At 38.9% G+C, this 11306-nt stretch overlaps 1 protein-coding gene across 1 annotated transcript; it reads right to left on the bottom strand.

Moving 5' to 3' along the window:
- Window positions 1-203: 203 nt before the first annotated feature.
- LOC115591531 (uncharacterized) lies at window positions 204-11060 on the bottom strand. Its single transcript, XM_030433605.1, has 10 exons — window positions 10931-11060; window positions 10570-10732; window positions 10293-10425; window positions 9906-10133; window positions 9615-9785; window positions 2088-2232; window positions 1767-1923; window positions 1442-1574; window positions 1019-1243; window positions 204-914 (listed from the first exon to the last, which is right to left on the bottom strand). Exons 1-10 carry the CDS (start codon window positions 10986-10988, stop codon window positions 735-737), a joined length of 1593 nt encoding a protein of 530 aa, XP_030289465.1. The 5' UTR covers window positions 10989-11060; the 3' UTR covers window positions 204-734.
- Between the last annotated feature and the right edge of the window lie 246 nt (window positions 11061-11306).

Genomic DNA, 11306 nt, shown 5'->3' with positions numbered 1-11306 from the left:
AAGGATTTGTTTACGTAAACTCCCACATTTCCATGTAGTCAGAGTAATCAGTTTGAATTCCCCAGTATCTCCTCCACACAAGTGATAATACTGATCATTGCTTTAAAGTTTAGAGCTTCTAAGAGAGTAGAGGAAAGTTTCAAGAAGTGAAAAGTGAACCTCGTCTTGCTGCATCAGTACAGTTTCATCACAAGGAGGCAGTGTTGTTTTTTGTGTTTGATTTTAATTCATGCTCAAACAGGTTTAACAGAGGCACTGAGAGAACATGGCGAGACAAGCAGCAGTTTATCGTTTAACAAAGGTGCTACGATACAATCTTAGAGGATCCTGTGTCCTCAATTGATCAAGTCAAGAAGAAGATACACAAAGTGTAACATAATGTTGGATTTAAGAGCAGGAGGACGGAAAAAGCATCTAGTTTAACATATATCGTGCCTAATAAACAGCATCACATCTACATTTTAATTCCTGATTTCAAGCCATACTTGTATTTATAAGCCTATTTATAATGTAAAGTTGACAAAGTGTTAGTAGCAGAAAGAAACAGCTATACTATTAAAAGTCAAAATAGGTCTCAGTTCTGATTAAAAGCAAATCACATTCATATTTTCTTGTTTTTTTCTTTCCAAACATCCTTTATAATAATCATGTTATTGTGACGTCTGTGTGAAGTCCCGACTTTGGTCTGACAGTCGAATTGCTTTGGATTCAGTCTGGAAATTAACAGTTCAGCTTCAGTATATTGCACATACATTTAATTTTCCATGATGCTCAGTCACTGAATTGATCCAGCTTCTGTAGTCAGGAATCTTTGTGTAGACGTAGACAGGATCTGAGTCTTTCGGGTTGCTCCAAAAGGACACCACCCCATATGCCTTTCCATCCTCGCAGACCAGCGGACCACCAGAGTCTCCCTGGAGGTACATACACAATATGCAGTGAGTGCTTCAACAGTGAGTCACTTATCATTGTTGACCAATGTTTGCTTGTCCATGTTATGTTACAAAAATGTACATACTTTGCCCGGCCCAGTTTTTCCCACAGAGCAGTAACAGTTCCTCTCAGCACACCCGCTATCATCGTAGAGTGTTACATTGACTTCCATGAGAACATCAGACCCACGTGTATTGTTCTCTGTTACTCCCCAGCCGGAGACGAGACATGATTTTGGTAGAGAGCCGTCACCTTCATCTGCGAGAGCGATGCCGTTCACATTTTTGTTGAACTTCACCTTGGAGCTCAACTTGAGGACACAAAGAGATACATTTATATATATATATATTTATATATGTATATATATACAAGGACTTGTAATCGGTACAGGATTCTAGTGCTCATTGTTTAATGTGTTTAATAATGCATTTGGAAATGGAATGATGAAAAACAAAAGAGAGAGAAAAAAGGCAAAACCAAATAATACAAATTTTTTTCTGCCTTTTACCTTGAGAAGCATTATGTTATTCAAGTAAGTTAGTTGACTGTAGCTTTCATGTGGAAATGCTTCTTTCACAGACACACGCTCTACCCCATTTTGGTTACTGACATTGTGAGCTCCCAGAGAGACTTTGTAGGACCTGTAGGATTGATTAAATTAAGCGCAAGAAGGTTATCAAGGAGTCTTTTCACAGCATTGTTTTCATAGAATACAATTTATTTAAAGACTTATTTGCCAATTAGGAATCAGTTGTTGGCATATTTTAAATTGAAGTCAAGTCATTGGTCTAAGTTGTCTTATTTCGAGTAGATCAACATAAAGTTAAACTCACTCGGCCTTGCAATGGGCTGCAGTCAACACAAACTCCTCATTCAGAAGGAAGCCAGCACAGAGTTTTGTTCTTGAGTTATTCTCCGTTTTCCTCTCCAAATACACCATGTATGGCCTGCTATGTGCCACAGCCTCTTGGCCTCCAATGACCGCATGAACTGAGAAAAAAGGGGATGAATCATACATATTTAAACCAAAGAGACCAAAGAAACTAAAACAGACCGTTACCTTTGTACACTGCATGTCTCACAGTAATGAATGTCGAATATTCTGCTATAACCTGTGTGAAACAGTAAAGTAACGCCTTGAAATTTTTTTTTACCTTGGCGATCAAGAGTCAGCGCCAGTATCAGTAGCGCCAGTATCAGTAGCACCAGTTTATAGCGGCTGAACATGGTGAGGTTGCACTCCAGTCGAGCTACTGAAGAGCTGTGGCACACCTCACTGACAACATCAGTTCTTAAATGCTTCAAAGGACGAGGCAGAAAAGGAAGTATTTACAGCGCATGTCAACAACTCATGCAAATGATGTGGGTTTAAAAACCTTCACATCTCTATCATCTCTAGAGCATGATACAAGTTTGATTTTCATAGTGCAAGTCGTAAATTCTGTTGACAGTGTTTAAATAAATCTGTGGTTGGTAAGTTATTCTTGAAGCAGTTTTGTTATTGAAAATCTCTTAAGTTCTGACAGCAATCAATAAATCAAAGAATTTGAAGAATAAAATAAAAATCCTGTACATGTGGCTGTTGAAGAGCTTTTAATAAGCACATTCAATTGTCTCATTCAGCTTATATGAAAGGATTTAAACCTGTCTGTCTACCAACACACCTGCCTGCCTGTGCGTAGTCATTGTGCTTTACTGGCATATATATTGCTAAAGCTATTAGTCAGCTTGTCACACAAGAGTGGAAGAGAAATATGACAGCGATGAGTACAAGCAATAGCCTTGTTCAGTGTGAGACACGAGGTAATGCTGGATATCGGTAGCGATGACAGTACACAGCCCTTGAGCCTGTTGTTCAGCATTTAGCTAACTCAGAAGCATAAAACACACACCTCATGCCCTGCCACAGAACAAGTGAACAACTGTTGCTTAGCTGCTGACCCAGGAGCACCAAGCACACGGCCCTTGAGCCAAAGAACAGAGCTGCTACAGTAGAAACAGGCTTGTTCAGCAGCTAACAGTAGCACAAAGCATAGACCTGCAGCAGTCAGTAGTAACTCTGACACAGGGAAGCCTTCTTGGACTGAGGTACGTTGGTGACAGCTATTGTGCTTGTGTTTTTATGATTGTTGCATTTAACAGAATGATTTATTTATGTATTTATCAGGGAGCTTTTAGAACGTAGCAAACTAGCCGCTAACACAAATCTTCAAGAGCTACTGGGTTGAGGTCTCTCTGAGGTCACACAGTCCCAAAGGAAACATTATCCTAGTTTTGCCAAGTCATGAGATAGATATTAGTCTTACTGTATGTGTGCTGATTCTGTGTGATCTAACAATAGCCCCTATTATTCATTGAAATGTGTATTGCATCCCTTTTTTTCACACGTCTTACACTTTCAGTCCTCCATTCTTGGTGCTTATCAATCAAAGTCTAGTATGTTTTAAAAAGGAACATTTTATCTTCCATTTTGCTCAAGAAATGCATATATCTCCAAAAACCCAAATGAACCAAAGTTAATTTTGGTAAAACATTGTTTAAAACACGTTGTTCTACTTTTGTTATGTCAAACAGTGCATAAAAATAAGACTTGTGAAATGTGACCACTGAGCTTTTATATGGTATAATTCTAAAACTAAAGGAAACCTGAAGTGTTAAACAGTCCGCAGTTAGTTAAGTTTCTAATGAGCTACCACGTAAGATACGTTATATGCAGCGATTGTGTCTGATCCAACAGTAGCCCTTCTCGCCAAAGTTGATGATTAAGAAATTAAATGCCAACATCAGTTTGTGGCAGATGTTTTTGGAGCTAGTACAAAACTGCTGTTGACCATGATTTTCTCTGCAACAGTAAGGCATGTGCCTACCTGAAATATGGACTTAAACTTGTAAAAAAAGGCATTTGGGAAATCCACTATGCCCAGTACTGCTGCAGATGATTTCAGAGGGTTTGGCTCATTAAATCCAACAGAGGGCAGAAAACAATGGATGAAAACTGCTTGATATTTCAAGGTCCTACAGCAGGTTGTTCAGAGACAAAAGAGAGAGAGCATTGCCAATGAAGGTCTTACTTGCAGAAAGAAAGACAGGCTGGTATCAAGCCATGCAAGTCTTTGAAATCATTTTGTAACAGCATCCAAATAACATATTGACTGGTTAAATGCTCACTTTAGCAAGACATAGTTGGACAACCAGGTTGGTAGATGTCTCAATTCAGAGCCCTGTAGCATACAGTCACTCATTTAAGGCACTGATGGACAAGGTGTTTCTGGACTGGAGAGAGAGGGGGCTGTGCTGTATTGGTGATTTTAACATGGGTGATACATTTACTTCATTTCAACAGCTCCAAACTAAATATTTTTACTTCTCTCTCAACCTGACTCCAAACATTTAATCTCCTGCTTTGTCACTGCTTTAACGACACCAGTAGAGGCCAGTCACTTCAGGGAAGCTTGGGCTGCAGAGCTGGGAGCCCCTGTGTCGGATGAACTGTGGGAGGAGGGCTTGTCCAGAATACAGAGTTGCTCTATTAGTTCTAGATACATATTAATTCAATTTAAGGTCCTACACAGACTGCATAACTCCAAAACTAAACTCATTGCCTTTCTATTGCCAAGATGGAACATAATAGTTTTGACAAGGGGAATGCACAAAACTACTTCCTGAGGGTGTGGTAACCATTTTTGTTACGCTGGATGAGACCTTATTGTCTGATTTGTAACTCTTGCTGCCATGTCTTTACTCTGAGCCAAACTGACTTTGCAACATGACTGATACTCTGGCAGTCATCTGCCCGTGTGTATTTGGTTTAGAGGTTTTTTTTTGTAGTTGTTTTGTATGCCTACTTTGTCTGTTTTGAAAAAAATAAAAATAAAATATATCATATAAACAATGACATGGCCCATTCCTTAGGAAATCATTCTGGTTACTATTATTGGTAGTTAGCTGGTTAGTTGGGCATGCTGCTCTTTGCTGTTTACATTGGAGAAGATATAACAGTTGAATCTATTCCTTACACGTCTGCTCACCAAACTCCAGAGTAGAGTATCTATCATTGTCTGTGCTGGATCTTTACTATATAAGTATAGCAGCCTCTGATTCCCACGTACTCTGTTTTCTTGTTTATCAAAGTGTTGGTCGCACACGTACGTGTGAAATTGTGTCGCGGTGTATATCTTATTTTTAATCATCAGGAAGTCTTGATTACTATCGTGAACCATTTCCTTTTTGTTTATTGTGTTAAGCCCCTTAACCCCCTTGTTTGTCTCGTGTTCTTTGAGGGCTTACTTTCAGTTATATATGTTCACAAGGCAAATTGGATCCCATTCCCTTTTCTTACTTAACTAACAAAACACACATCCATAAAGAATTCAAATGTAAGACAGGGATGAATCGATAATGGTTTCGAATGGAGGGTTAAAAGAGGGTTCTTATTGGTTAAGGGAGAGCCCAATGAGAAGGGCTGAATGGTGATAAAATATGTCGGGAAGTGTGTTGGCAAGAAACCCAAAATGTTAAACATAGCTTCCACTGCCTCATTAATATAAGCTAAAATCAACATTGTAGTGACAGAGGAATGTTAGCATAGCTGTTAACCACACTGTGTAGGGCTGAAAAATGCATGTTGAAAACTGGGCTAGCTATTAGATGCTAAGACTACTTGTTTTTATGTTAGCATAGTTAGCATAATGTAGCCAGGGCAAAAGATATAAAATATTACTTTCACTGCCTCATTAATATAAGATAACATCAACATTATAGTGACAGAGGAATATTAGCTGTTCGCTACACTGTGTAGGGCTTAATAATGAAAACATGTTGCAGGAAAAAGGCAAATCTGCTGTAGATGGAAGGTGGAAATGCAGGTGGATCATCTCAAGGAGGTAACTTCAGGGATAGCAATGAGAACAATGTCAACAGACATTTCATGGGAGAATCTGTATAATAATATTTTCAATAAAGCTGTCTGTTTTCATTGGTTATTGCTTCTTGTTTCTGCTACATTTCAGAAGTCAGGGATTGTATGGAGATCCATCGCAGAGCCAGCTAGCTGCTGTATAACTACTGTGGTGAGTATCAGTAATGCAACTTAAGTAGGTTGTTGTAGTTGTGTTTGCACTGTTAATGTGCAGCTATGCTGAAATGTGAAAAGTCCTCACCCTGCTTTGTTACGACAGTTTCTGGAAACTCTAAAAGCACTTACCTTCCTTCATTAGAGGGATAAATGTTCAACATCCCCTTAAATACGTTCGTCTATCCATTACATTACAAAATAGTAGGAATAGAATGCTGTCAGGGGCTTCAACTGGGGGGAAAAGTGGGAGTGATTACCCAGGGCCCCAATGGGGAGGGGGCCCTCGAAAGGCCTAAAATAAAAATGTTGTTTTTATTTTATTTATTTTTTTATTTCTAAGTAATTAGTGTCATAACTAACTTAAAATTGACAGATTAAATCGGATGAGAGACAAATACTCCATATAAAAAAAAAATAGTGGAGGCTGTCTGAGGCCCCTCTCACCCCTCACAATACATAATGGTTCAGTCCACCGCAGGTGCGTGAGGATGCGTCTCCAACCAGCTCAAGTAGCGGAGTGGCTGCTGCTTACCAAGACTTGTCTTTCCCCAAGAAAGCAAAATCAGGGAGCCTTAAACACAAGAAAAAGGCAGAAAGGGAAAGAAAGCAAGGAGAGGGAGGCCACTCCTCACAACTTTCTTTCAAAAGAAAGGTGAGCACAGTTCACAGCCAACACAGTTTAAGAACTGTTAAAGCTAATGTCAGCAGTTGTAAAGATTGAAGACTGTCAGTCAGCCATGAATCTAGTTTCTCAATTTCAGCAGCAGCAGGTTCCTTATCCTCATCTCCTCCCTCATTAAGTGGTGACTGAAAGTTATTATTACAAGTAATCATTTCACATTGAGAGGGATATTTAGCTCCTTTCCCAGTAAGCTAGCATGACATGTTTGGTATCAGCGGATTCATTTCAATTTCAAGATCTCTATGATGCTGGCTTAAAATCATCTTAAAAACTGAGCCCCTGACATCCTTCAGAAGACAGTAATGTTAATACCAGATGTTCCACCATCATTTTCAGAGGGTTAAAAGTATGCCAAGAAAGCCAAGAACTGAGGTGGAGAATAATTCCAACTTTAAGATCATGGTGATCAATGAGGCAGAGTATAATTGAAATAAACATGTTGTTCGAACAGATACGTCAAGTGCATCATTATCAGCAGCAGCAGCCCCCTATTAAATAAAAATAGCCTATAATCCTTATTTATTTCAGTGATTTTCATGTATTAAAAACAGTTCTGGAATAAAAATAGCATATGTTTGTGTATATATAATATAGTTCAAATTCAGCTATCACTAAAATAGAATGTTTGGTCAGCAGTTTGGGACTCTCACCCCCTGCATTGCAGTAGGAACAGAGGAGAACATTTCTGGTTCATGCAGACTGTGTGACTCAATACAACTCTCAATACAATCAGAGAAATGTTTATATTTTTCTGGAAATCAGAAGATTAAATCGCAACGACCATATGGCCTCATATATGTATTTTCTTGCCCCAAATCCAAAGCTACCACCTGTGAGTCTACAGTTGTGGAGATAAATTAGACCTTCATGCGGGACTACAAAAGAGACAGCGAGCAGTAACCAAGTAACTGTCATGTTGTACTTTTCACAAATATGGGAATGGATAGTCAAAAATATCATTAAAATGCATAGTTTTATATAAAATGGCATCACATTTTTTTGCCAGCCTATACAAGGGCCCAATTAGATTTCTTTTCATGGGGCCCAAAATCCCTGGCGGCGCCCCTGGATTCTGCAGTGTCTATTTGATTAGTTGTAGAAGTCCAAAAGTTACCCTTAATAGAGTCAGAAGCATGCTTATATTGTCCTTCATGTCTGTTCTGAACCTTTTTAAAAGAACAGTTTCAAAATCTTTATGATGGGACACTGACTTGTAGTAGGGAGAGTGTTCCCCCCCGTCTCTCCCACTCAAATGCCTATTCTTTAACCATGTAACCTGGGTACGATCACCCACAAAAAGTGCATTGTTTCACGCACCACCAACTATGAGAAACCGCTTTCTGCTGCTCTACCTCAAGTCCGTGAGTTTCCTGATGGAACCCTTACTAATAGCTACTACTGCTAACTGTAGCCACAGTAAGTAGCGGGGAATGCTGGAGGGGAGTGCTGCCATATATGGGCATCAGATCCAGGTAAGCGGGCAATGAAACCGAGCTCAGCAGCGCCTATAAACATCATGACAGAGGCTGTCCATATTTAAAGTATATTGCTGTCTATACTGATGTGTGGATATGGATGACTCTCACTCTTGAATCAGTATATCAGTATATAATCAGTATATATATTTATAAAACCAGGAGACATGCCTTTTGGTGCTTGAAATATGGGCATGCAGCACCACTAGTTATTTCAGCGGCCTTGAAAACGGCTCAATAAAAGCTTGGAAGCAAAGTTCAGGGCAGAAAGCAAAGGGGCCAGTATGAAGTGGCCATTAGAGGAGCTCTATCTTGGAGTCTTAGTGGTTGCTTCATTGCTTGGCTTGGACTTGCTTCCAGTTTATAAGAAATTATACCTTTTTAATTAGCAAAACTCTCCAAATTGGTTTATAGCATGTATTATTATATATGTAAATATATCTACAGTATACATATAGAGTACATGCTGCCTGTATGTGTGTTTAATAATGCAGCCATAATTAAAGTCGTGTAAGTAATGGAAATGGCCTGATGGTGGTGCAAAAGGCAAAGTAACAAAATGTAAAAGGCGTCTTCCTGATGTGAACATTAATGCACCAAAAGCACAAAGCTATTTAAAACCATTATTATATTATTTGAGATATCGTGTTCATTAATGTCTTACCATCGGTGTAGATGTGTAAAACACCAATATTAATCGAGATATGGTGTCTGTTGTAAACAGATAACAACTGATTCACAAGTATAATAAGGGGTGGCAACCTAGAGAACTGTTAAATAAAAAGGGTTTGTTTACGTAAACTCCCACATTTCCATGTAGTCAGAGTAATCAGTTTGAATTCCCCAGTCTCTCCTCCACACATGTTATAATACTTATCATTGCTTTAAAGTTTAGAGCTTCTAAAAGAGTAGAGGAAAACTTAAAGAAATGAAAGGTGAACCTTGTCTTGCTGCATCAGTACAGTTTCATCACAGGGAGGCAGTGTTGTCTTTTGTGTTTTTTAATTCATGCTCAAACAGGTTTAACAGAGGCACTGAGAAAACATGGCGAGACAAGCAGCAGTTTATCATTTATAAAAGATGCTACGATACAAAGTTTGAGTATCCTGTGTTTTGATTTTATCAAGTCAAGAAGAAGATACACAAAGTGGAACGTAATGTTGGATTTAAGAGCAGGAGGACGCAAAAAGCATCTAGTTTAACATATATCACACCTAATAAACAGCATCAAATCTACATTTGAATGTCTGATTTCAAGCCAAATCACATTCATATTTTCAGTTGTTTTAACTTTCCAAATAAAACAAATCTTTTTATCTTTTTATCTATCTGTGATGTCTTTGAAGTCCCAGCTTTGGTCTGACAGTCTAATTGCTATGGATTCAGTCTGGAAATTAACAGTTCAACTTCAGTGTTATGCAACATAAATTCAAATGTTGTGATTTGATCAGTCAGTCATTACTTTTTTTCCATGATGCTCAATCGTTGAATTGATCCAGCTTCTGTAGTCAGGAATCTTTGTGTAGACGTAGACAGGATCTGAGTCTTTCGGGTTGCTCCTGAAGGACACCACCCCATATGCCTTTCCATCCTCGCAGACCAGCGGACCACCAGAGTCTCCCTGGAGTTACATACACAATATGCGGTGAGTGCTTTAACAGTGAATCACAGTGTATATCATCATTGTTGATGTTTGCTTGAATGTTTGCTTGCCCATGTTATGTTACAAAAATGTACGTACCTCGCCCGGCCCAGTTTTTCCCACAGAGCAGTAACAGTTCCTCTCAGCACACCCGCTATCATCGTAGAGTGTTACATTGACTTCCATGAGAACATCAGACCCACGTTTATTGTTCTCTGTTACTCCCCAGCCGGAGACGAGACATGATTTTGGCAGAGAGCCGTCACATTCATCTGCGAGAATGATGGCTTTCACATTCACATTGTTGAACTTCACCTTGGAGCTCAACTTGAGGACAGAAAGATACAAGGTATAATTGTAATCTGTACAGGATTCTAGTGCTCATTGTTTAATGTGTCCAATAATGCATTTGGAAATGGAATAATGAAAATCAAAAGACAGAGAAAAAAGGCAAAACCAAATAATATTTTTTATTTTTTTTATTACCTTAAGAAGCATTATGTCATTGTGGTGAGTTAGTTGACTGTAGTTTTCATGTGGAAATGCTTCTTTCACAGAGAGACTCTGTACCCCATTTTGGTTACTGACATTGTGAGCTCCCAGCGAGGCTTTGTAGGACCTGGATTGTTTTCATAGAATACAATTTATTTAAAGACTTATTTGACAATTAGGGAATCAATTGTTATACTTTAAATTGAAGTCTTAAGTCATGGGTCTCAGTTGTCTTATTCCAAGTAGATCAACATAAATTAGTTAAACTCACTCGGCCTTGCAATGGGCTGCAGTCAACACAAACTCCTCATTCAGAAGGAAGCCGTCACAGAGTTTTGTTCTCGAGTTATTGTCCGTTTTCCTCTCCAAATACACCATGTATGGCCTGCTATGTGCCACAGCCTCTTTGCCTCCGATGATTTCCTCTGTATGAACTGAGAAAAAAAGGGATCCATCATACACATTTAAACTAAAGAGACTAAAGAATCTAAAACAAACCTTGTTGTCTTTTTACCCTGCATGTCTCATAGTACTGTATGTGGAATATTCCTCTTGTACTTAGTTTTCTTTAAACTGCATGCTATAACCTCTGTGAAACAGTAAAGTAGCTCCATAAAAATAACAAATCTTACCTTGGCGATCAAGAGTCAGCGCCAGTAACAGTGGCACCAGTTTAAAGTGGCTGAACATGGTGAGGTTGCGTGCCAGTCGAGCTACTGAAGAGCTGTGGCACACCTCACTACAACATCAGTTCTTAAATGCTTCCAAGCATGAGGCAGAAAAGGAAGTGTTGACAGTCATCAGCGCATGTCATCAGCTCATGCAAATGATGTGGGTTTAAACACCTCCACATCTCTATGAACTATAGAGCATGATTCAAGTTTGATTTTCATAGTGCAATTAGTAAAATTCTTTTGACAGTGTTTAACTAAATCTGTGGTTGGTAAGTTATTCTTGAAGCAGTTTTGTTATTGAAAGTCTTGTAACATCCCGATAGCAATCAATTAA

The sequence above is a fragment of the Sparus aurata genome, chromosome 11 (genome assembly GCF_900880675.1).
Source record: "Sparus aurata chromosome 11, fSpaAur1.1, whole genome shotgun sequence".
NCBI lineage: Eukaryota > Metazoa > Chordata > Actinopteri > Spariformes > Sparidae > Sparus > Sparus aurata.
The sequence above is the reverse complement of the archived record's forward strand: the minus strand, read 5'-3'. Positions and strand labels throughout refer to the sequence as shown.